This window comes from Somniosus microcephalus, chromosome 1 (assembly GCF_052327205.1).
Source record: "Somniosus microcephalus isolate GS21.2 chromosome 1, FLI_Smic_1.0, whole genome shotgun sequence".
NCBI lineage: Eukaryota > Metazoa > Chordata > Chondrichthyes > Squaliformes > Somniosidae > Somniosus > Somniosus microcephalus.
In genome coordinates, this window is record NC_140987.1 from 347,994,757 (window position 1) to 348,021,491 (window position 26,735).

The following is a 26,735-nucleotide window of genomic DNA, read 5'->3' on the forward strand; positions in this document are numbered from 1 at the left end:
GATTCTAAGATTCTGTAATTCTCAGACTATGATTCTGCAATTCTCAGACTATGAATCTATGATTCTGTAATTCTCAGACTATGATTATATGATTCTGTAGTTCTCAGACTATGAATCTAAGATTCTCTAATTCTCAGACTATGATTCTAAGATTCTGTAATTCTCAGACTATGATTATATGATTCTGTAATTCTCACACTATGAATCTGTAATTCACAGACTATGATTTTAAATGTCTTTAATTCTCAGACTATATTCTAATATTCTGTTATTCTCAGACTGTGGTTCTGTAATTCTCAGACTATGAATCTGTAATTCTCAGACTATGATTCTATCATTCTCTAATTCTCAGACTGATTCTATGATCTCGCGTTGCCGCTCGGGAGTTGAGCATTTTCTGTTTGAGAAATGTTGTTCCACGCTTGCTGTTTCCGCACTGAGCAGCAGAGTTCAGTCTTCTGGGTTCTCGCTCTTGCTCTCCTGCTGCATTTCTGACATACCCCGCCACACGTAGACTATTCAGGTTGAACAATGGTGATTAAACTTTTCATCGCATCCTCCTCTGGCTCTAAAGCGGTAAGAACATACTGAATATTTACAAACTATCCTTTATATGGCACATAAACAAAACATGTAAAAGAAAAACTTAGAAACGATTTTTATTTTCCCCAGGGGATTGATTATTTTAAGTTTGGCTAAGTATCTGCAAGTGAAACAGACTTTTTCTGTTACCGTTCAAGCATTGGCGCGGTAGTTTTAATTATAAAGCATGTATTTGGGAATTGGATGGTGTTGTAACTCCCTCCCCTTCCCTTTAAAAGATGTTTTTGACTGATGACAGTTATTTGAGCAGTCTCGAAAGAGCATTGGATTCCGATGCATGGCTTTGGGCTATTGCTGAACCGAGGTTGCATTTACGAGTCACAGAAGTACAGAAAAGCGGACAACGTTCATTTCATCTGATTCCATCCTCTCCCTCCGCCAGTGTAACAGTTACATCAGCTGACTGAGACTATGGGGGGATTTAAATGGCACTGATCGGGGTTTTGGAATGTTGGCTTTCGAAGCTAGCTTGTGTTAAATAGGATTGCGCACGGTTTGGATTCGGCAGGCGCATTGTAGATTTCCATGTAACTTGCCAAAACCCACTACTTCTAGCGCATTGGAAACCAGTCAAACCCGAAGCCAGGTCCAGTTGCCCGAGGCCCGGAGATTTGGTTTGAATAGTGGTTGCACAATGAGCTGAGCTCACAGATCCTGCATTAAAAGCAAGCTGGCCAAAACTTCAGTGGCTGTAGAACATAGACGGCGATGACTCCCATCATTTTGTGCATCCTTGGTACGGGATACATGTACAGGAACTGATCAAATAGAATGCCCAAGTTTTTGCAGGTTTCTCCGGTAATGGAAAGCACTGTGTATTGTAATACAAGTTAATTTAGTGGTTTAAATATCTACCCATACCCTAAGCAGTTCAAGCAGCTACCATGCCCCAGTTTACCGAATCAATGCACTTGACTATAGTCTGTGCTGTTTTTCCACTATTTTAAGCTTCCAGTCCAGGCAGCCATAAATGCTTAACTACAATTAAAATTTAACCTAGATTACCAGAAACTTAAAAAAAAATCAAATCTCTGGTGAGTTGTCTTAGCTTCTAGAAGTTTGCGAAAACAAAAACATAGCTTTGAGGAATTAATTGTGTGACTTTCATTTGGAATGGTTTGTACAAAACAGAAAAAACCAGTTGACAAAGCCTTGCTCACCAAGAGCTGTCTTGGCTTTGTGCTGCATATGCCCTCAGAGACTAGGACATATGGGCAGTGTGTGTGCTGCGATAAAGTTACACTCCCCCCCGGCAGCTTTTCAGGCCTTTAGGTTTAGATTGTCACAAGTCAGACCTCCGTTCCAGATGGGACTCCTTTGCACCTTTGGATAGAGCAATTAGGGTAATCTATTTACGAAGGTCTGCACATATTGGTCCTTATGTAACCATACAACACCCTGTTTGACCAGCAAACATTCTATGGAAGGTCTAAAGTCAGCTTGTTCATTTTATATAATATTATCCTCATTTAAACTTCCCTGTTTCTGAAGTTAAAGTAGCATTTTAGGTTTATCACAGTGAAATGAAAGAACTTGCATTTAAATAGCAACCTCAGGAGTCCCAACACGCATTGCAGCCAATTAAGTGCTTTTGAAGTTGAGTCACTGTTGTAACATAGGGAGACACGGCAGCCAATTTGCGCAGTCAGGTCTCACAGGCAGCAGTGAGATGGTGACCAGGTGGTCTGTTTTGGTGCTGTTGGTTGAGGGATGAATATTGGTCAGGACACAGGAGAGAACTCCCCTGCTGCTCTTCGAATAGTGCCATGGATCTTTTACATCCAATTGCGAGGTCAGATAGGGCCTCGGTTTAATATCTCATCTGAAAGTTGGTATCTCCCAACAGTGCAGCACTCCCTCAGTACTGCATTGGAGCATCCGCCTGAATTATGTGGTCAAGTCTCTGGAATGGGGCTTGAACCTGCAGCCCTCTGACTCAGATGGAACTGCTCCCAGTGCTGTTAAATAGCTGCACAAAGCAGTTTTCATGACCAGCAATGTTCCAGCTACAGTTAACATGGAGCAGCATAACATATAATGATGCTGAGAAATAACATGAAGAATGAAGGAAGGACTTACCATTAAATTAGCTAGGACAGGAAGAAGGTGAGTCTGAGGCGCTGTAGCAATGTACTCCTGGAGGCGATTGTAATGGGGATAGATGTCTCCCAGAGTTGATCTTGGTGGTTGCTTGATTCTCAAAGACGTGAAGAAAAACAGAATGAAATGCAACCAAGCCAAGTTAAACAAAAGAGCAATGCTTTTGTTACCCTTTGGTCAGTGGTAGCACTCTCATTTCCGAGTTAGGAGAAGATCCAAGTGTATTAAATGGGTATTGTCATGCTTTCTGATAGCTTGCTTAAAAATGCTTTCCCAGCAGATGGAAATCTTAGTGCAGGATGAACCACTGGGTTGCGGTGTTCTTGACAAACACAGTTTTTCTTTAGTGCAAACACGCAGCACGGTGGCATAGTGGTTAGCACTGTTGCCTCACAGCGCCAGGGACCCGGGTTCAAATCCGGCCTCGGGCGACTGTCTGTGTGGAGTTTGCACATTCTCCCCGTGTTTGCGTGGGTTTACTCCGGGTGCTCCGGTTTCCTCCCACAGTCCAAAGATGTGCAGGTTAGGTTGATTGGCTATGATAAATTGACCCTTAGTGTTAGGGGGATTAAATACGTGGGGTTACGGGGATAGGGTGGGATATGTGTTGGTGTAGGGGTTACAGGGATCGGGTGGGATATGTGTCGGTGCAGGCTCGATGGGCCGAAATGGCCTCTATCTGCACTGTGGGGTTTCTGTGATTCTGTGATAGTTAATGCCATGATATGGTACTGTTATGTGTCTGTTGTTTCCAAACATGGCAAATTGATGGCCCATTCATTCATCAAGTTAACAAAGTACCTTTCAAGGATGAATGGAGATGATCGGGTGACAGTGGAGAGGTACTTTCTGAACATGAGGAATAGAGAACTAGGGAGCCTGATTATAAGCTAAGAGAACAATTAGCTAATTGTAATTTAAGGAGTAGCTTCACACTTGCATGTGGAACAGACTGCCATCTAGCACAGAGATTATTAAAAAGGAACTGAATAGATTAGTACAACACATTTGCACTTATATACTGCTTTTAAAATACTTCACAGTGAGAGTCGAATTAGAGCAGGAGGATAAAAGGAGATAGCTGAAAGTCTGGTCAAAGAGGTAGGCTATAAGGAGGCTTTTGGAGGTGGGTGAGATGTAGCAAGGGGGAGGGGCTTAGGAAGGGAGTTCCATAGTGTAGGGGCAAGGTGGGTGGAAATATATGAACATATATGAAAATGACTGACAGAAAAAGACCAGCTGGCTCGAGACTGTCCTATACAACTATGTTGTGATTCAGCATCATAACCCCGAGTGTTCCCAGCAACCATGTAATCTCCTGGGAAAGGCAAAAAAGCTCGGAACCCTAGGCCAGTTCAAGGAAGAAACGGATTCTAGGAAATTCCTCTCTGACCTCCGAAGGCGATTAAAATGAGTTGCAGGAGATAGCAATGACCAGGAGGGAAATGGCCCAACATCCCACCTACCTTTTGTACCATAATGGTAGGACAGAGGGAGGGAGGGAAAAAACACAGTAGATAAACAGAAACTGGACCAGACACAGCGATATGACTGAAGTGGAGGAGTTTCTGGAGCATGTGTGGCTGCAGGAGCAGACGGTTAGTGGTCTTGTGTCTGAAAAGACAGGTGACAGCCTGTACTTCATTGACACAGGAGACGAAAAGAAAGATCTGCTCCATAATAAAGAAAAATTGAAGCCTCTCTGGATTGACCCAATAGCAGATCCTGAATGAAGCAACTAACTGATGGGGCACACTGGATAAGCTGAATATTGTTTTCTCATGCATCCCTTTTTAAAAAAAAAAAAAAAGATTTGTGTTTGCCGTTTCGGCCCCGCCGTAAGCTGATGAGGGCCGGTCACCAGGATGGTTTGGGCCTCTTGCTGCTGTAATCGGGTGGGAGGTGCAATTGCCCATTACCACAGACAATCAAAATGGCCACCTAGGATTTTAAACAGTGGCCCCTGAAAACAAGGTGGTCATTGGCTTTCCATACATTCTGTATTTCTTCACTTATTAATATGCTTTTTCGGAAGTTGGAATGGGAAGGAAGGTCCTCGCAGATGTGAAAGAAAGAAAGACTTTCATTTATATAGCACCTTTCACAACATCCGAATGTCCCAAAGTGTTTTGGAGCCTACAGCCAATTAAGTACTTTTTGAAGTGTAGTCACTATTGCAATGTAGAAAACCTGGCAGCCAATTTGCACACACCAATGTCCCACAAACAGCAATGTGATAATGACCAGCCAATCTTTTTTTTGATGTTGGTTGAGGGATAAATATTGGCCAGGACACCAGGGAGACCTCCCTTGCTCTTCTTCGAAATAGTGCCATGGATCTTTTACGTCCAACCGAGAGAACAGACGGAGTCTCATTTGAAAGACGGCACCTCCGACAGTGCAGCACTCCCTCAGTACGGCTCAGGACTGTCAGTATTTACAGTGGGTTGCTTACTCGGGAAAGAATGAAAACCATTTGGCTAGTTCAGAGACAGTGGCATTGAAAATGTGATCAATCTGCTTTCACAAAAAAGACAAAAGTACTCTGAATAGTAAATCCTTAATATAAAAGCAAAATCCTGCGGATGCTGGAAATCCTGAAATAAAATCCTGAATATAAATCCTTTCTGAAGTAAATCCTTAACATTTGGTATACTGCAGGAGGTCAGTCTTTTTTCTTTAAACTGATTTTAGAACCAACGTTTACATGACTCCTCCATGTTGCCCTGTGCGTCCTCTTTCATCAGCCAGGCGGTGAAGTGGACATGTTGGAGTGAGCTAAACCAAAGGGTTGACCTGGACTGTGTCTGCTTGTGCTCCATCCCCACCCAGCTGCCCAGCCTTGGATAACTTCTGCTGTGTTTCGGCGAGAGTGGATTTTCTCACAGTAAGGCGGGGGTGGGGAGGTTACTGGTGGGACTGCCACTGTTTACTGTTCAGCTTCACTGATGCATCCACACACATTCCAGGATGAATCTGATCTTACTGAGCTCCATGTGGGTGTGGCTTGAAATCTCCAGAGTGTTTGGGAAGGCACTAACTTCCTAACTGCACTAACAAATGGGAGGAGGGGACAGCAGACCTGAGTTGAGAGAAAGCAGGGTTTTTATGTGAGAGGGAAGAGTAGCTGTCGAAAATGAACAAACCACTCTTCATAGGTGTGCTCGTCCCTTGTGATATATTTCATCGCCATGGTTACCAGTTAGAGATATTTGAACAACTTAACTTTTGAAAGCGTGTTGAGAAGCAGTAGGGTAACTAGCTCCACAATGTACAGAACATCTGTGGCGCAGAGGGGAAAGTAGATTATTATTTTTAGACGACTTGGGCTGCTTGTTTTTATGTTACCAAGGTCTTAGCGGGTTCTAAAAATAGCAGCTGAAGTTTAGCGGTCCTCATTTTGTGTTTAGGTTTATTTGAAAGCCACTGAGCAAAGCTGAAAGGCTGTGAAAGGAAATATTGGATGGATGTGTTTCTGAGGCTTTACATATACATTGCATTCTATGGCAAAGCCTTATACGTACAATGCATTCTGTACTGAAGCTTTGTATATGGTGTAGTGAAGCTTAAGATAAATAATACATCCTGTAACCAAGCTTTGTATATACCATGCATCCCAGAATGAAACTTTATGTACGCATTAGATTCTTTATTTAAACTTCATATGTGCAGTGCATCTTGTAACAAAACTTTGTACATGTCTACATTGCATCCTGTAACAAAGCCTTAAGCTGTGTGACTGGAGTGTAGCCTATGTATCACCTTTGTTCAAGAAGAGAGAGCAAGGATAAACTGGGTAATTATAGACTAGTTAATGCAATATGGGCAAACTCTTAGGGCTAGAAATTCATCTGCTGAGCGCCACTCCTTAGTGCCATGAAATGGCGATAAAATGGCGGCTGCCGCTCTTTTGTCAGCTGGTGGCGGGTCCTGCGGTGGCTGCCATATTTGTGCCCCTCTTTGCGCTGCCAGTAACTGGCAGCGCCCTGAAAGAAAAAATGGCGGTGTGGTGATGTCAGCCACCACGCCAAACATTGACACTAGCATGCAAGCAGGCTGACAGTGGTAATGTCTGCACCTCTTAAAGGGACACACACATCCTTCAGGTAAGTTTGCAATTAAGCTTTTGGACTGTTTTTTATTTTATTGAAGTAGTGGCTTGCTACAATAGATGTTAAATGTTTTTTTTAGGTGTGTAGGGAGTGCTTCTGGATGCTTGCAAGGCCTTGGATGGTAAACGAATGCCTCTAAGAAGACAGAAAATGCTGCAAATACTCAGCAGGTCAGGCAACATCCGTGGAGAGAGAAAAACAGAGTTCATGTCTTAGGTTGAGAAGCTGTCTGACCTGAGTATTTCCAGCATTTTATGCTGTAATTTCAGATTTAAAGCATCCGCTCGCAGAGGGAAGAGGAAGACACAAGAGTAACAAGCCGAAGAGGAGGAAGCAGAAGGAAGGATGCAACCCAGACAACCCCTTTCTGGCTGGGATATCCGGGATGGAATCAACTGCCTGCGGCACCAGTGACCACAACCCCAATTCCCCTTTCAATGTTTGTCCCTCACCTTACCTTCCCTCTGTTATTGACCATCACAACGTCCTCTTGGCCATAATGCTGAAATAAAAGCCACCACAAAGCAAACTTTCTAATCCAACTTTATACATCTATCCATCCAATATGACATCAAGAAATCAACTCATCACCCTTATGCATTCTCTTGCGTGTGCCTTTGCCTATCCTACTGATGTCACGCAGTGCTACCCCAGTGGCTGCAGCGTGGCTGCAGTATGGCTAGTGGAAGGCTACTGACTTTCAGTGGGGGACACTGGAAACGGCCTTGCTGGTTGACCTTGAGAAGCTGGGGACTGGGAGTGTAAAATCAATCATCATCTTCACTCTCCTCTCCCTCGTCTTGGTTACCCACTGGCTGGGCAGGCTGCATTTCTTTGGTGTGTGAAATGAGGAAGGCACAAGGGTGGAGTTGTGGTGAGGGAAGGGCGGTAAAGCAAGAGGTGCATGTCAGAAGGAGGATAACGTATGAGGATACCAGCATCTTTTATCCTTCAGCCCCGCTGCTGACCAAGGGCTCATCCATGCCCCTGCCAAGAATGGCCTGCACCGTCTCCTCCTAGGAGGTGAGGTGAGGCTAGGAATGGGAGATGTGCAGATTGTTGGTAACTGAGTGATTGGGGGTAGGGGAAGTCATGCATTGAGCAGTGTGTGAGGCTAGTGGTGCAGTTGTTAGGAGACAGCTTTTGAAGATGCATTCACTGACCTTGACCCGTGGTCTGAGGCCATGAAGCTGCTTTGGGCACTGGAGCAAGTGGTGGGGGCAACATTGCTGGCACTGATGGCCTTGGTGATGTATTCCCTCCTGGCCCCTGTGGGCAGAGGCTGCTCTTGCAGCATTGACCCCCTGCACAAAGCTGGAGTGCTGCATGTGAGACCCTCGGTGCCCCTTCCCTGGCTTGCTGAGCCATTTGTGTTAGTGCTGAGGCAGTTTTCCCATTTGTTGAGGTTAGGATGATAATTCAGCTTCAATAGCTGAATATTCACATTTTGAACTTCTTTTAAATATTGAATATTTCTTAAAAGGCAGAATGGACTGAAAAATGTATTGTTTTGCTGCACTTTATTTTGTATTGTTTCAATGTGCATGGCCCTTTTAATTCTCAGACCTCTTCATTGCCCACAATTCCTTGCGAGCTCCACAGCTTCACTCAGAGGCTGTGGGAAGCTGGAACGCTGGACCTGGACAGAAACTTTGGCCTGGATCCCTCTAGCAATGCCACCAGGACAGCTGCCCCACCTATCTCCATGTCCCCCAGACAACTTCCACTCACTTAGCGTTGTGGCCATTTCCAGCGACTGTTAACTGCAGTTGCCAGTAACGCTGGCAACTTTGCTGGCGAACATGAACTTTTCCCCCTTTGAATCTATAATTTGGGATAAAATCAGTGAGCATTTAAAAATGCCTGAGTTAATTATGGACAATGAGCACAATTTTTTTAAGGCAACTGGTGCTTTATAAGTTTAACAATTTCTTTTTAAGAGGTGACTAATTGATTTGATAGATAAAGGGAATGCAGTAGAGGTAGTATATGTAGATAAAATATCTCACAAGAGGCTTGTTATAAAAATTCAAGCATATGGTCGATGAGGAAATGTAACAGCATGGATGGAAAGTTAGTTGACAGATGGGATACAAAGAATTAGAGTGCCTGGACGATGCTCAGATTGGAGAAGGGTTGGAAGTGTTTTGTTCTCTGTTCATGGATGATTTTGACTTGGGAGCACCATGTTGAAAACTGCAGACAATTCAAATGTAGGAGGTTTTGTAACCAGTGAGGAAAATTGCAAAAGACTTCAAGAAGACCTAGACAGGTTAGTGCAATGGACAGACACGTGGATGCAATTTAAGGTGGATAAGTGTGAGGTAATACATTTCGGGAGGAAAGACAAGGGATGGGAGTGGACGCTCAGTGTAAAGACTGAAGGGTGTGGACGAACAGAGACACCTAGTGGCCCAAATACATAATTCCCTGAAAGTGTGAGTGCAGGTAGAGAAAGCCTTTTTTTTTAAAAAGGCCAACAGCATTTTGGGTTTATAAATAAGGGCATAGAGTACAAGAAGTTAGCACAAGAAGAAATAGTCCAAATAATTTTAATGTAACTTTCTTAACCATCTTCAACAAAAGGTTCCCGTATTTGGCATGGTGAAAGCACACTATCCATAACCTGACTTTGTCATTTGTGAGTCAGTAGGCCGGTTTCACATGGGTGATAAACAGTACATAACTTCCCTAACAAGTGGCTATCTATGGAAGAATTCAAATACACCAGCCCTTTGCTCAGTGACTCAACCTCTATGCAAATACTCCAAGTGTAATTTACATTGCTGTTGGGAAGCACGGTGGCATAGTGGTTAGCACTGTTGCCTCACAGCGCCAGGGACCCGGGTTCGAATCCGGCCTCGGGTGACTGTGTGGAGTTTGCACATTCTCCCCGTGTTTGCGTGGGTTTCCTCCGGGTGCTCCGGTTTCCTCCCACAGTCCAAAGATGTGCAGGTTAGGATGATTGGCTATGATAAATTGACCTTTCGTGTTAGGGGGATTAAATACGTGGGGTTAGGGTGGGATATGTGTTGGTGTAGGGGATCGGGTGGGATATGTGTCGGTGCAGGCTCGATGGGCCGAAATGGCCTCTATCTGCACTGTGGGGTTTCTGTAATTCTGTGATTGCTGTCGATTTATACTCTATCAGGCAGCTATTGATTTGTCTTGCAAAGTAACCCAACAATTGAACCAGTATCTGGTGATTTATTTATTTTTAATTCAGTTTATGTTCCCTCGAACGAAGCCTAAGAAATCAGCAATTATTGTCGTGTGAAGTCATTGGAATTTGACCAGATTGAAATGGGTGTGACACAGGTTAAAGGTTGAACTGTTCAAAGGCATTCTGCGATTGTAGTCTTATTAGCAATGCTAGCAGAATCTAGTAAGATCCAAGAGCGTGCTGATCACTGAAACTTGTATATACAGACCAGTCATTTTCAAGCTTTTCCCTGTGGGCAAAAATTGGCTTAATTCCTGCAGGACCCTTATCCTAAAAACCTCTGGCAGCTGACACTGTTATCACAGAAACACTGTGCACTGACAAAAGTCCAGATTTCACATTAGGACCTCACTGGCTTTCCAAAATGGTCTGTGGGCCCTATTTGAAAACCACAGATGTAGATAGTGTTGTGAAAGTAGTTCTCTTCAATAGGCTAAGAGAATATTCCAGGATAAGGACCTACAGTGGCCAATATTTATCCCTCAACCAATATCACAAAAAAAAACAGATTATCTGGCCATTATCACATTGCTGCTTGTGGGGTCCTGTTGTGCACTAATTGGCTGCCGTGTTTTCTACATTACAACAGTGACTACACTTCAAAAGTATTTAATTGGCTGTAAAGTGCTTTGGGATCATCCTGAGGTCGTGAAAGGCGCTGTAGGAATGCAAGTCTTTCTTTATTTGCTCATGTTCTTTAGAACAAAAATCGCCCTGCAACTATAATTAGTTATTTAACGATTTCTCAGTTGACCATACTGCCCACACCTCTGATTGGCAATGTCATAGCTGTAAAGTCTGTGTGTTCTAGTTGTAATTAATAACACACAGACTACAAGATTAAAGTTCAACAGGTCTTTACTGGTTGGAGGTCCTCTTTTTATTTGAACCAAAATTTGAACCACCTGGTTGGAGGTCCTCTTTTTATTTGAACCAAAATTTAAAACTTAAACCAGATCAACTGTAAATAAACAAAAGTTCAACTAAACCTTAATAAATCAAATTAAAATTTGGTGTTCCAAATTGACGATGCACTCCAGCCCCCGCGGCGCCCAACGGTCGCGGAAATACTCAAGCGTACCAGCGGACACCGCGTGCTCCATCTCCAGGGCCACCCGGGCGCGAACATGGCCGCGGAAGAGAGGCAGGCAATCCGGCTGGACGACCCCCTCGATTGCCCGCTGCCTGGACCAATTGATTGCTCTTTTAGCCAGGCCCAGGAGCAGGCCCACAAGGAGGTCCCCCAGCCTATCCGCTCCCCTCCGCACCGGGTGACCGTAGATCAAGAGCGTGGGACTGAAGTGCAACCAAAAATCGAGGAGCAGCCCCTTTAAGTAGTGAAAGAGGGGCTGCAACCTCTCACACTCCATATAAACGTGGAAAACGGACTCCTCCAGGCCGCAAAAAACACAGGCGGCCTGGGAGTCCGTGAACCTACTTAAAACCTTATTGCACGGGACCGCTCCGTGCAACACCCTCCAGGCCAAGTCCCCGATGGAACAAGGGAGGACTCCAGCGTAGAGAGCCCTCCATTGGGGACCTCCGCCACCGCCAGTTGGCAAGACGCCACGCCAAGGCGTGTCTGGACGGCAGACGAAGATGGCAAAGTGGAGAGTGTGCAGGAGCAGCCCGTACAGGAAACCCCTCCGTGCGGAATGAAAAGGCACGGAGGGTATTTCCTCGAGACGGCTCAAGTTGTGAGGCGCCGGCTCCCGAGGGGAGTTTCGGGGCCGGGCGCCAATAAGGAATTCCGTCCGGACGGGGGTAAGCTTGGACGGGATCGCCCCACGTGCTTGAGCCGCCTCGATACACCTAGTGGAATCGGGGCCCAGTACCACTTTCACCGACTCGATGGCTTCGGCCGCGAGCCGGACGCTGGCCCAGGACAGGCACCACGCCAGCTCCTCCGGCGCCATCCAGCCCGCTCCTCCAACATCGAGCAGGTCCCCGACTCTGGTCACACCGCCAGCCACAGCCCCACCCTCCGCCAGCCGCCCGAACCCACATTCACGGAGGTGCGGATTCCTGAGCAGCGGCTCCCGAAGGAGAGCCGCCGCTCCTGACGGGGGAGAGCTCCGCCTGGAAGCGACATAGTTCCAAACCCATAGTAGTTCCTGGTAGAAGACAGGCAGCTCCTGCAGGCCGGCACGCCTGCAGCCCACTTTCACAAACAGGAGCTGCGTGTCGTAATTGAGGCCGTGCAGCTGACGGAAGAAAAACGTCGCCAGCGCACACCATCTCGGAGGATTCTCTACGTATAGGTATCTCTGCAGCGTCTGAAGACGGAAAGTCGCCACCTGGGTGCGAAGGCACACCAGCGCCTGACCGCCCTCCCTAAGCGGGAGACACAGAACCGCAGCAGAGACCCAGTGCTTCCTTTTATCCCAGAAGAAGTCGATGAGCTTCTTCTGTGTCTTGGCGACAAACGCAGGGGGAGGGATCAAAGTGACCAACCGGTACCATAACATGGCAGCCACCAGCTGGTTTATGACCAGCGCTCGACCCCTGTAAGACAACACTCGGAGCAGTCCTGTCCAGCGTCCTAGGCGAGCGGTGACTTTGGCCTCCAGCTCTTGCCAGTTCGCCGGCCAGGCGTCCTCGGCAGGGCTAAGGTAGACTCCCAAATAGAGGAGGTGCGTGGTGCTCCAGGCGAAAGGCCTGAACTCCTCTGGCAGGGAGTCCACCCGCCACTGACCCACCAGGAGTCCGGAACATTTCTCCCAGTTGATCTTGGCGGAGGATGCATCCGAGTAAATCTGCTGGCATTCCCGCATCCTCCGCAAGTCAGCGGGATCCGTGACCGTGAGGAGCACGTCATCGGCGTAAGCCGAGAGGACCACCTCCACGCCTGGCCCTTGCAGAGCCAGTCCCGTCAACCTCTTCCGCAAGAAGCGCAGGAATGGCTCCACGTAAATGGCGTACAACTGACTGGACATGGGGCATCCCTGACGCACCCCCCTCCCGAAGCGAAGGGGCGCCGTTAAGGACCCGTTAACTTTAATCAGACACTCTGCGGCGGCGTACAGAAGTCGGATCCGGGCGACGAAATGCGTCCCGAACCCGAATGCGCGCAGAGTCCCGAAAAGATACTCGTGATCCACCCTGTCGAACGCCTTCTCCTGATCCAGGGAGAGGAAGGTGACTGACAGACCAGCCCTCTGGGAGTGGTGGACCAGGTCCCGGACCAGATGGATGTTGTCGTGGATGGTCCGGCCCGGGACCGTGTAGGACTGGTCGGGGTGGATCATGTGGGCCAGCACGGTGCCAAGGCGAGCAGACATAGCCCTGGCAAAGATTTTATAGTCCGTGCTAAGGAGGGAGACCGGGCGCCAGTTCTTGAGGACGCAGAGATCGCCCCTCTTAGGCAGCAGGACAATGACCGCCCTGCGCCAAGAGAGGGGCATCTCCCCGGTCGCCAAACTTTCCCCCAGGACCCGCGCGTAGTCGCCCCCCAAGACGTCCCAGAACGCCCTGTGGAACTCCACGGTCAGCCCGTCCAGCCCCAGGGACTTTCCCCTAGAGAGCTGGCGGAGGGCGCCGGTCAGCTCCGCCAGGCTTAGCGGAGCGTCCAATTTTTCGGCGCCCTCCGGACTGACCTTCAGCAGGTCCTCCCACAAAACTCTGCGCGCATCCTCGCTGGACGGATCCGGAGAGAACAGAGCCCCGTAGTAAGCGCGGGTCTCCGCGCTGATTCCCTCCGGATCCGAGACCAGAGATCCGTCGTCGGCCAGCAGCCCCAAGAGCTGCTTACGGACCCCTCGTCTTTTTTCCAGCGAGTAGAAGAAGGGGGAGCCGCGGTCCAGGTCCCGCAGGAGCTGGATCCGCGACCTCACGTACGCGCCTCGGGACCCGACGAGCTGCAGGTCCTTCAGCGCGCCCTTCTTCTCTTCGTACACCTTCCGCAGGGCTGAGTCCCCGACGACTTGACCGAGACGGGACTCCAGGTCGAGCACCTCCTTCTCCAACCGCCCGACCCGGGCCTCCCGCCTCTTGGTCGACCCCTTCGCATACTCCTGACAGAAGAGACGCACATGAGCCTTGCCCACATCCCACCACAGCCTCAAGGAGGGGAAGCCCCCCTGCTTCCTTCTCCAGTCGGCCCAGAACCGACGAAACGAATCCCGGAACCGCGCGTCCTCCAGCAGCAGGTTGTTAAAGTGCCAGTACTCGGACCCTCCCCGAGCGCGCAGCGGGACGCGCTCCGCCCACACCAGGTGGTGGTCCGTGCACGGCACCGGCCGCATGGAAGCCGCCGGAACGCAGGATACGTACGCCCGGGAAATGTAGAGGCGGTCGATTCTGGACCCTCCTCCTCCAGACCTCACGTAAGTGAAGGCACTGGAGTCGGGATGAAGATTTCGCCAGACGTCCACCAAGTCAAAGGACCCGACCAGGTCCCTCAACTTCTCCATCGCCAGCGGGCATCGCGGGGGACCCGTACGGTCCTTCGCCTCGAGGGTACAGTTAAAATCCCCCCCGAGGATGACGCACTCGCCCACGTCGATGGAGCCCAGAAGAGCGGACACTTCTTCAAAGAAGCGCACTTGCTGCGCACCGGCCTGAGGGGCACACACGTTCACTAGATGGAGCGGCACGCCCCCCAGGCGAACCGTGACCTGGAGCAAGCAGCCCGGCACGTGCTCCTTGACCCCCAAGATCTCCGGCTGAAAATGCGGGGCCAGCAAGATAGCCACCCCGCTGGAATTATTGGAGAGGTGACTCATGCTGACCCCTCCTTGCCACTCCAGGAGCCACGTGGCTTCGTCTCCCGGAACGGTGTGGGTTTCTTACAGGAAGCACACCGCATACTTCCCGTCCCGAAGGACCGAGAAGTTATTGAATCTGCGGCGCGCCTCCCCGCTGCCGTTGATGTTGAGGCTGGCTATGGTTATCTTCATGTCAGAAGCATAGTGCAACCTCTACCTACAACTAACGGGGGGAGGAAGCGCAGCCGCTAGTCAGCCGCCACCTCCTCAGCAGCCCAGTGAGAAATGTTCTGAGCCGACGCAGCTCAAGTGGGTTCACACCCTCGTCCGCGTCCATGGTCTTAACGGCGGCGCGGACGGAATCAATGAGCAGCGCCAGCTCCGACCACCTGTCGAGGGCCAGCCGGACCTTCCCGCGCCGACCCAGGCACGTGGCCATAAAATCCCGGAGTTCCCTTGCGGGAATGAGGGGAGACTTGGCAAGGGGCACGAGGTCGTCCACCGCCTCGTCAGCGCCGGAGTCCGACACGTCCTCCGTGCCCATCACCGAGTCCCCATCCTCCTCCAGGGGGTCGTCACCAGCGGCCGACCCGCCCACCGCGCAGTGCGCAGCGGACGGCTCGGCCGCAACAGCCGGCCCCGCCTCCGCCCGGATCCCACCCCCAGGATCGGTGGCGGAGGAATTCTCCCTGGGCTCCTCCGGGGGCGCCGGGCCAGAAGACGGCGGCGGCGGTTCGGAGCCCCCCTCCGCCCCAGACGCTAGATCGAACGGAGAAATCGGGGAGAACACAAATCCGAACTCCCCCAGGACGTCCGGCGCCCGAGACACAGCCAGAGGGCCTTCCTCTTCCGCGCCACCGGCCTCTTACCCGGCAGATGGGGCATCTTTGGCTAAATCCTCGACCAGGTCGAGCAGCCCCTGGGAAATGACCGGGCCGCTTTGGGCGAGCTCACTTTCTTCGAACTCGCCTGACCCAGACCCCAGGCCGCCCGACCCGTCGAGGCGTAACGGCACCGATAAATAGTCTATTTCAGCCGCGGGTTGATCCGCGACCCCCCCCATGGGCAGGGTCTCGTCCTCATCCCCGGGAGGCACGTGCTGCACAGACACATCTGCCTCAGCCTCCTGAGGGAGAGGCGACCCCTGCCGATCGCCGGTGATGATGACAGCGGTGGGGGGGGGGCGCAGCGCCCGCGGCGGGCGACGACTCCCCCTGTTCGGAGGGACCCTCCTCCTCCCGGTCCTCCTCCTCATCCAGGGTGTCGCGCCTTCTTTTTAGCGCGGAGGGAGCGAGGGAGACCTCCATGTCTGCAAAGGCCTCCTCCTCAACTCCCTCCGGCGGAGCAGGTTTGTCGGGTTCCTCGGGCCCGAGCCCGGCCGCAGGTAATGGCAATACCGCTGCGGCGGTTGCGGCCACAGGCTCGGGCACGAGGCCGCCCCCGCTCGCATCTGCCCCGGTCAACTCCGCGAGGAGCGCGGGTGTAAGGGGCTCAAGGGGCAAGGGCTCGCCATCCACGGGGGGACCCGCCCTAAGGTGTTTTTTCTTTCCCCGCGCCTTTTTTCCGACCGGACACGCTCCCTCCCCCCCGCCGGAGGCCTTGGTGGCATCGGCCCCCGACGTCAACCGCGCATCAGACGTACTTGACGCGCGGGCAGACCCGGGGGGAGGAGCAGCAGCGGCGCCCGCCTCGGCCACACGAGATGATCCGGCAGCCTTGGAGGCAGGGCAGTTCCTCCTGATATGCCCCACCTCCTTGCAGGCGTGGCACCGCACACCGTCCGACGTCCAAAAGACGCGATAGGCGGTCCCCTCGTGGAGGACGACGAACGCTCCGTCAGTGTCCTCCTCCCGCGCCAGCTGGATAAACAGCTGGCGCCGGAAGGAGAAGACGTGGCGAAGGCTGGCCTCCCGGAAGCCGAGCGGGATAGGCGTGATCCCCGACCTCACCTCCCCAAGCTGATGCAAATGGGGAAGGAGGAGCTCACCGGGAACATAGGGTGGGACGTTAGAGATGACAATCCTCTGCGCGGTGGCCTCGAGAGGATCCACCGGCAGGAAGGTCCCACCCACGGTGAGCCCCTTGGTGACGGCCAGGGACACCGCCCGCTCCGACCCCAGGAAGAACACAGCCTTCCCGTACATTTTCGAGGCCGCGACGATGGCTGAGGGGCCGACAACCCCAGCCATGGCTTTGACGCAGGCCTCGATGGTCATAGTGGGGTGAGTGTAGCTCTTCACCCCAAGCTTTTTCGTTATCAGTTTAAATGGTGACGGGGCAGCAGAAGCAGTGGGAGCAGCTGTGGCTGTGGCTGCCGCTCCCGCATAAGTCTTGGCTTGCCCCGCCACCGGCGATGATGTAGTCGCCATTCTGGGGTACTTTTTTTAAGGGCTACACTCACCCCAAGTCACAGGCCTGAAGGTGTTAATGGCCTCAGGTAATATATATATTTTTTGTCCTCTATTGAGCAGAGGGAGCTGATTAAAATGAGGACACACCTCTCCCCTTACTGAATGAAATTGGGGGAGGGGCCCTCTCCCCTCTGCTCAATAGGCAATTAATAAAAGGTGATGGGACTGAGGTGCCTTAGAAAGACAGGCAGAGAGAGATAGAGATAGAGAGAGAGAGAGGGGGGTAGGAAGGAGGGAGACCACAAGGGCAGTGTTGCCACTCAGGATGGTGGGTGGGTGTTGGCAGGGGGGCACTCTCTGATGTAGTTTAAAAGTCTTTGGTGATGGTCTTCTGGCAGGGGGAGAAGATGTCTTCACCTGGAAAAGCTGGAGAAGCCCAGGCTCAGTCCTGCAACAGGTCTTAATGATGTAATTAATGAAATTAGAGACTTCACCTGGTCAGCTCCAGCTCTCCCAGGACAGGCAATAGTAGGGGTGCTAATTAGTGGTGTGTGTGGCCTAGCTTTTAACAAGAGCCACACACACACACACTACACCCCTTGATGGTCCGGCCTTGCTTCTTCTTTTCTCCCCCCACCTAAAATACAAAGTCTTGGGAGAGTGCCCCAAACAACACCCACCTGTAGATGTTTCAAACGAGATGAATCTTCCCTCCTTCCAAACAGTTGGTGGTTTTTTTCTGATGTTTCTCTCCCCTCTCTCCTGAAGTGGAGGCCAATTTGGGGAGGCAGTGATAGAAAAGGCCTCTCCCCGGTTGATGTTGATGTAGGCCTCCTTTCTCCTTCTCTTCCTCTGCCCAATCTCTCCAGGCACCTCAGTTGTTTGAAGATGTTGGAGGAGGTGGAGGTGGTGATCTATCTTTCTGCTACTCCTCTTCCTGGTCAGGAGACCACCACTCTCCACTCTCTTGCTTTGGCAGCTCCTTCTCCTCTTGCTGCTTGAGACAGCCAGAAAAGCACACAGGTCTTTCCTGGTTGGAGGTCGGGACTATACTAAATACAATCTTACTACACAGTGCTTATATACCAGTGGTCACCACTGGTATTACGTATACAGCAGCCAGAGAAAGTAGTACATCTCTTAAGGTGGAACAGGCTTAAGTTCTCTTAAGGTGGAACAGGTTACATACACCACAATCCTCCCTTTTTAGCTTAATAGTCATATCCCCATTTAACATAACATCATAACATATATACATATATAACTTCAGGTATAACAGTTCAAAGGTTCAGTCTCTCAGGAGGCCTTCTGATTCGGTCTGGATAACGCCTTTCAGTGGTCTCTGATTCTTGTTGCTGAGGTGACTCTTCTTGTTGGTTTCCTATGTATTGGACGTCATCATCAGGTACAGTCCCTGCCGAGGTAGATGCTTCAGGTTCATTAACGTCTTCCACAGTTGTCTCTGTCGCAACCATGGGTTCGACCCTTGCTCTTGATTCTACCAGTTGATCCGCATGATGCCTTATTACATTGTTACCAATATCTACTGTGTACATCAGAGGTCCTTGTCTGGCCCGAATTGTTCCGGACTGCCATTTTTCATTTCCATAGCCCCTTGCCAACACTGGTTGTCCTACTTCGAAACTTTGAGTGGATTTGTTATTAATATGCCGGAACTGTTTGTTTTCCACTTCCCTCCGCACATTTGGTTTTAACAAGTCCAACCTGGACCGCAACCTCCTGTTATAAAACATCATGGCAGGACTTTGGTTAGTCACTGCATGAGCGGCGTTTCGATACGCCATTAGGAAATTGTCCACCTTGTGCTGTAGCGGAATCTGATCATCGCTCATGGCCTTTATTGCCTTTTTGAATGTTTGGACAAATCTCTCGGCCAACCCGTTTGTCACCGGATGATATGGGGCAGAGGAATAATGTTTCACCCCATTCTTCTTTAAGAATTTTTGGAATTCTTCCGACACGAACTGTGGTCCGTTGTCCGAACAGATCTGTTCTGGCAATCCGTTCCTTGCGAATATTGTTCTTAACACCGCAATTGTCTTTTCTGAAGTAGTGGTATTCATCTTGATCACTTCTGGCCATTTGGAATGTGCGTCCACCGCAATTAGGAACATGGAGTCCATGAATGGACCAGCAAAGTCAATATGTACACGTCGCCATGGGGCTGAAGGCCATTCCCATGGGTGTAGTGGTGCGATCGGAGGTGCATTTTGCACTTTTTGGCACCCAGCGCAGCTTTTTGTCAACTCCTCTATCTGTTGGTCAATACCCGGCCACCATACATAAGCCCTAGCAAGACTTTTCATCTTAACTCCCCCCAGATGACCTTCATGCAGTTCTTTTAGAACTCTTTCCCTTAACTTGGGAGGAATAATCACTCTTGTCCCGTACATCAAAGTACCATGGCAGACGGACAGCTGGTCTCGCCTTGCCGAGAATGCCGGTAACAGAGGATCACCACGTGTTGGCCATCCTTTCACTGTCACCTCGTAGACTCTGGACAGTGTCGGGTCGTTCCTGGTTTCTCTTTCGATACTTGCATTGGTGACTGGTAAACACTCGATGATGGTCGAATGAAATAACTCAACAGGGTCAACTTTCGTCGTTTCTTCTTCTTCAGGTAGTGGCAGGCGCGACAGCCCATCAGCATTGCCATGCTGCTTCGTACCTTTGAATTCTATTTGATATTGATGTGCCCCTAGGAAAAGGGACCATCTCTGGAGACGCTGTGCTGTCATCACTGAAACACCCTTCTTAGGGTTAAAAATGGATACCAACGGCTGATGGTCTGTCAGAAGTGTGAATTTTTGGCCCTGCAGGTAATGATTAAACTTCTTCACTCCCCATACAAGGCTGAGAGCCTCCCTATCGATCTGCGCATAGTTGCGCTCAGCGGAGGTCAATGATCTGGATGCAAACGCGACTGGGCTTTCCGTGCCATTTGGCAACTTGTGTGAGAGTACTGCCCCAATACCATATGGAGAAGCATCACAAGCCAACCGAATAGGCAGTGTTGGGTTGAAGTGAGCCAACACTTCCTCTGAGGTGATCAATTCTTTGCTTTTGCAAAATGCCTTCTTACAGTTTTCGCTCCATTCCCATGGTACCCCCTTCTGTAAAAGAGCATTTAGTGGGTGCAGTACCGTGGATAGATTTGGTAGAAATTTATGGTAATAGTTAATCAATCCTAGAAACGACCTCAACTGAGAGACATTATCCGGAGCGGGAGCCTTTACAACTGCCTCTATCTTGTCAGGAGACTTATGAAGCCCCTCCCGGTCAATGACATGACCACAGTACGAGATCCGCTTCTGGAAGAACTCACATTTCTGCCGATTAACTCTAAGTCCATACTCTTTCAGTCTGTTGAGCAGCAGTTCCAAGTTTGCGAGGTGTTCTTCATCACCATCACCTGTAATCAGAATATCATCCAGGTAACATTGTGTGCCTGGAATTCCCTGTAATACCAGCTCCATGGCCCTCTGCCAAATTACTGGAGCCGATGCCACTCCAAAAACCAGCCTATTGTACCGGTACAAACCTCGATGCGTGTTGATCGTGAGGTATGGGCGGGACTCTTCTTCAACCTCCATCTGCAAGTATGCCTGCACCAGGTCTATCTTGGTGAAGTGTTTCCCACCAGACAACGAAGCAAAAATATCCTCAATCCGCGGAAGCGGATACTGCACCGTGTGAAGCACCGGATTAACGGTGATTTTGAAATCTCCACAGATGCGAACCTTCCCTGGTTCTCCTGGCTTGTTGCTCAAAGGACGTTTCATTACGGGAACAATGGGCGTAGCCCACTCACTCCAACCTACCTTAGACAGTACACCTGAATGTTCTAGCGCTTCCAGTTCCGCTTCTACAGTTGGTCGTATTGCATAGGGTACCGGCCTGGCTTTAAAAAATTTTGGGTGTGCATGTTCATCAATCTTGATGTTTGCCATAATTCCTCTGTGTTCCCAGTCCCTGCTGGAACACCTCTTTAGCATCATCCAATATTCTGGACAATCGTTTAGGTTTGACATCTGTTTCCCCGGAATCTACCGTTAGTGCCTTCAAGGAGTGCCAGTCCATATTCATTTCCCTAATCCACTCCCATCCCAGTAGTGGTGGACCTCCTTCAGGTAGCACATATAAGTCCATTACTTGGTTTTCTTCGCCCTTGTGGACCACCTTTACCTCTATCTTTCCGATGGGGTACACTCTTTGCCCCGTGTATGTTTTCAATATAATCTCCGTATCCCGTAGGGGAATATGTTGGAATAACCTTTTGTAATCTTTCTTATTCATGACCGTCAATGCCGATCCAGTGTCCAATTCCATCTTTACTTGGACTCCTGCTATCTGAAGGGTGACCCAAATTGTCTGGAGATCTGCATCCTTACCAACGTTGTGTACTCTTAAGCTACCCAGTTCATTACTGCTAGCGTCTGAATCTGACTTCTGTTTGGTCGAACTGTTCTTTGTCACCTTGTGTACCTTTATGTATTTTCCTTGCGGTGTTGTTGCTGGTCTTCTTTCCTGACCGGCATACTTTAGCTATGTGGCCAAGCCTGCCACACGTTCTGCATTCTTGGTTTTTAAACCAACACTGGTTCTGATCGTGTGTTGTCTTTCCGCAACGATAACATTTTACAGTACTCAAACCCAATTTATTTGTACTGAGTTCCGGTGACCGTAGCTGCATTACTGCCATGCCTCTTGCTGCGGCTTCATGTGCTGCTGCCATAGTGACCGCTTTCTCAAGCGTCAGCTCATTCTCCTCGAGCAATCGCTTTTGTGTATCTTCTTTTAATAAACCACACACAAATTTATCTCGTAGCGCCTCTGTCAGTCTCGTTCCAAATTGACAGTACTTTGCTAGCTTACGCAATTCCATTAAATATTCAGCATTGCTTTCATCCTTCAGCTGCCTTCTGCTGTAAAATTTAAATCGTTCGGCTAGCATCAGCGGCGTGGGGTTTAGGTGATTTTTCAGGACAGTAACAATCTCCTCGAACGTCTTATCCGCCGGTTCATCTGGTGATAAAAGGTGTTTCAATTGCCCGTATGTCTTCACACCCATTAAGTTTAATAATGTTAGTGCTTTCTCTTCATCTGAGATTTTATTTGCTTTACAATAATTTTGTATGCGTTCTACATACATAGCCCAATCTTCGATGTCGCTATCAAAGGTATTAATGTTCCCATATTTAGGCATCGTTGCAATTTAATTTATTTTTATTTTTATCCAAGATGGCGGCTTCCGCGCTCTTGTCTTTGTCCGCTGCCTACAAAATGGCGGTTTTCCCGCGCTTGGCGGTCTTCACCCGTCCCTCGACGCTGTCTCCGCTTCACCGCGGCTCTCGCGCCTTCAGTTGCCCCCAGGCGCTGCGCCTTTCGGCCCGAATGCGGCCCGGCCCTTATCTCCAGTTGCGATCGATCTCACCGCCCTTATTCCTCCGTCTTCCCCCACCCGTCTGTACAGCCAACGCGGCCGACTTTCTGGTCGCGTCGCTGCCCGGCTTACCCACTATCGAGGTAGGAAGAAGATAGCTGACAGCCGCTGATGAAGGCTTCGAGTTCAGGATGTCTTCTGCACTCTGGTTTCTCGATGTCTGCCGCGCGACGTGTCTTCCAGCAGGGTGATGAGGGTGGAAGCCTCTCTTCGACGTCCGTTCTGTAGACGAAGCCGCCGTGGATATAACTGCCGCAGGGTAAGAATCTGACTCGTCGCCACTGTAAAATCTGTGTGTTCTAGTTGTAATTAATAACACACAGACTACAAGATTTAAGTTCAACAGGTCTTTACTGGTTGGAGGTCAGGACTATACTAAATACAATCTTACTACACAGTGCTTATATACCGGTGGTCACCACCGGTATTACGCATACAGCAGCCAGAGAAAGTAGTACATCTCTTAAGGTGGAACAGGCTTAAGTTCTCTTAAGGTGGAACAGGTTACATACACCACAATAGCCACACCATATTTGAGACCTGATTGGAAACCATTTTTTTCACACTTAATCTGAGCTCTGAGCACCTCTTATTCCCTGCCATTGTTCTATGTCCTGCTTCTATTATCATCCTTAAACACCAGGAAAATGATGCCCTCCACTGGGAAGTCAGACACTGATGAGCTTTTTTTTTTAGAAGTTCATTTAGAAATTTATTATTTTAATTTGGGGAAGCATTTTTCCAACAAATGCTGTAGGAGCCATTATCTGGAAATGTCATTTTAAATCAGTAGCATGGTTTTAATTTGCTTTTATTGTAGAATCCGTGCCTGAACTGCCATAGAGGCACACAGGTCAAGGTGTCAATGTAAACTATTCCCTTACTCCATATTCAATATCCCCATCTGTCCCACTCCTTCCCAGCTCTCCTTGAAAATGCTCACTGTGTAGGCCTTATCACCCTTATACTGAAATCTCTTCCTGCTACCCTCCCCCACCTTGTTCCTCGCCCAATCTTTGCATTTAGCAACTCCATGTGCTTGGTCTTTAACTTGCACCGGAGCTCACTATACACCCTGCCACCTCTGATGTCTGTCTCCCTTCCTTCAATCTCACTCTCTTCAAAAACTTCCCTTGAGCTCATCAACACACTTGATATCGAGTATCATCATTTCTGATCAGTCCCTCACCTTTCTCCTCTTGATAGTCTTTACATCTGCCCACTCTCCTTCCAGCTTCCAACTCTCCCCCACATGGCCCCCCTATACTCTGCACCTTCCCGGCCCCCACTACCTGCTCTCTCAACATAGTCCTGGTGCCTCTCCATCTTCTTGGCCCTATGCTTGCCGACATCATCAAAACTCTCACTATAATCTGACATTATACCCCTTTCAAAGCTACCATTGTCATCACCTCTTTAAAACCATTACTCGAAGGTTTCATTTTCTGTGTACAGCACTTGATCTCCAACAGAACCTTGTGCTGCAAGATCCTGAAATGCTGCTTCACTGTCGCCTGGTTTCTAACCCACAGTATGGAGACAACCCTGATTAAGGTTACTGCCCACATCCTGCGTGACCGTGACCATGACTGTGCCTCACTGTCACAATTCATTCTCATTGACCTCTTTTCTGCCTTCAGCATTCTACTCTCCTCCCCAGTCCAGCACCACTGCCTTGTGGTTCCACTTGTATCTATCCCAACTCAATCACTGTGCTTGCAAGGTTCCATTCTTGCCCCCCCCCTGTTTATCGTTACGACTCCTTAGTGAAATCATCCATAATCACAAGGGTAGCTTCCATATATATGTTGTTGACAACCAACTGTACCTCAGCCATCACCATTGACTCCAAGGCTCTTCTCTCTATCGGTCTGCCTGACATCTATTCTTGGGATGAGTTGAAATGCTCTTCAATTCAACGTTAGCAAAACCGAAAGAAAGCATCTTATACATCCTCAGGATGCCCCAAAGTGCTTCACGTCCATTTAATTACTTTTTTTCCCCCCCAAGAACAGTCACTGTGATCTTATTGAAACATATAAGATTCTGAAGAGGCTTGACAGGGTAGATGCAGGGAGGATGTTTCCCCTCATTGGGGAATCTAAAACTAGGGGGCACAGTTTCAGGATAAAGGGTCGCCCATTTAAAACGGAAATGAGGAGGAATTTCTTCTCTGAGGGTTGTGAATCTTTGGAATTCTCTTCCCCAGAGAGCTGTGGAGGCGGAGTCCTTGAATATATTCAAGGCGGAGATTGACATAATGGGCTGCGCAGCCCATTAAAAGGGCTGCGTACCCCCCAAAAAAAATTAGAGGGAACATTGCTTGCCACTTCTCTCCCCTCCTTTAGGACAGTCCTTAAAACCTACCTTTTCACCTGCCCTATTGTCTCCTTCTTTGGCTCTGTGTCAGTTTATTTTGTCTGACAACGCTCCTGTGAAGCTTGGGATGTTTTACTATGTTAGAGGCACTATATAAATGCAAGTTATTCTTGTTGTAGTGTTCAGACTCGGAGACAAGCGTGCCATTGACAAAAGCCATCCTTTTTTGGTTTCTGGCTGCGCCTGTGTATCTCTGGCTCTGATTCCATCAGTCTCTTTGGGTGCTGTGTCGTTTACCCTGTCCTACTCTGAGCTGAGCTTCATACCTCATGTTTGTTCCATCACAAGGCCTCAATCTTTCACCTCTGGAACACTGCCCACCTAATGCCCTTACCTCTTCCTTCCACATCTGCTGAAACCTTAATGCAAAATTTTGTGAGCTATGTCCTCTCCCATACTTAAAAGGCTCAACGCCATCGAGGACAAAGCAGTCTCGTTGATTGGCACCCCATCCACCACCTTAAATATTCACTCCCTAAACCACTGGCGCAAGGTGGCTGCAGTGTGTACCATCTACAAGAGGCACTGCAGCAACTCACCAAGGCTTCTTCGGCAGCATGTCCCAAACCCTCTCACACACACTGTACCCCATCCAAGTCCCCACCCTCGCACACATTGTAGCACTTCCAACTCCCCACCATTTCACACGCACTTTACCCCATCCAATTCCCCACACCCTCTCACACACACTGTACCACCACATCCAACTCCCCATCCACTCTCACACACTGTACCACATCCAACTCCCTGCATAGGTCTTTTAATCCAGTCCCATGTGAATTATTTCTAAAAAAAGAAGGAACTTGTATTTATATAGCACCTTTCACAACCTCAGGATGCCCCAAAGTGTTTTACAACCAATTTGATGTGCATTCACTGTTGTAATTCATTCTATGTGACTATGATCATGGTAAACTATCCCTCCTCATCCTTCTCAACCTACCTGCTGCAGACTTCTACCACTTAGAAGGGCAAGGGCAGCAGCCACATGGGAAAACCACCACCTCCAAGTTCCCCTCCCAGTCACACACCATCCCGATTTGGACATGTATCCTTCATCGTCGCTGGGTCAAAATCCTGGAATTCCCTCCCTAACAGCACTGTGGGAGTACCTTCGCCACATGGACTGCAGCGGTTCAAGAAGGCGGCTCACCCACCACCTTCTCAAGGGAAACTAGGGATGGGCAATAAATGCTGGCCTTGTCAGCGGCACCCACATCCCATTAATGGGGCAGTAATTCCTCCCCAAACGCGTGAGTACGGAAGGGGTACTCACGCGTCTGGCTGGAGGAAATGCCGGTTTTCAGCATGCACAGCGCATGCGCTGAAAACCGGCATTTCCTCTCCTCTAACCCAAGAGGTGAAGAGGCTAGCACATGCGCTGTAGGGGGCAGCGCGTGCGTCTTGGATTTCCTCTGTTTTGGGGGATTTGCGCATGCGTAAAGGCCTCCGGTCTTTACGCTTGTAAAAAGCACACGTAAGTATTTATTTTTACAGGTAAGTGGTGTTTTAGTGCAATTTAGAATTTTTTTTTCCACAGGTTTATTATTTTAAAGAATCTACAATAAGGTAAGTTTAGTTTTAGACCCTTTTTATTAAAAATTTATTTTTTATCAAAAAAAAAAATTGTTTAAATTATTTTTTTAAACTTATTTATACTTAATTTAATGATTGGGATGTTTTTTTTAAATTTTATTTAAAGTTTAAGTAGTGTTTTGGGGTGCAGTACTTTTCATGAGTTTGACAGTTCTTACTCTCAAACTTATGAATGAAGTTTCCCCTCCCCTGATTGGCTGA

At 49.1% G+C, this 26,735-nt stretch overlaps 1 protein-coding gene across 1 annotated transcript in view; it reads left to right on the forward strand.

Moving 5' to 3' along the window:
• Nucleotides 1–415: 415 nt before the first annotated feature.
• sh3bgrl (SH3 domain binding glutamate-rich protein like) overlaps nucleotides 416–26,735 on the forward strand; it is a 228,341-nt gene continuing 202,021 nt past the window's right edge. The window contains exon 1 of the mRNA XM_085995283.1: nucleotides 416–576. Within this exon, the coding sequence (XP_085851409.1) occupies nucleotides 532–576 (45 nt within the window). The 5' untranslated portion in view covers nucleotides 416–531. The remainder of the gene's footprint in view (nucleotides 577–26,735) is intronic.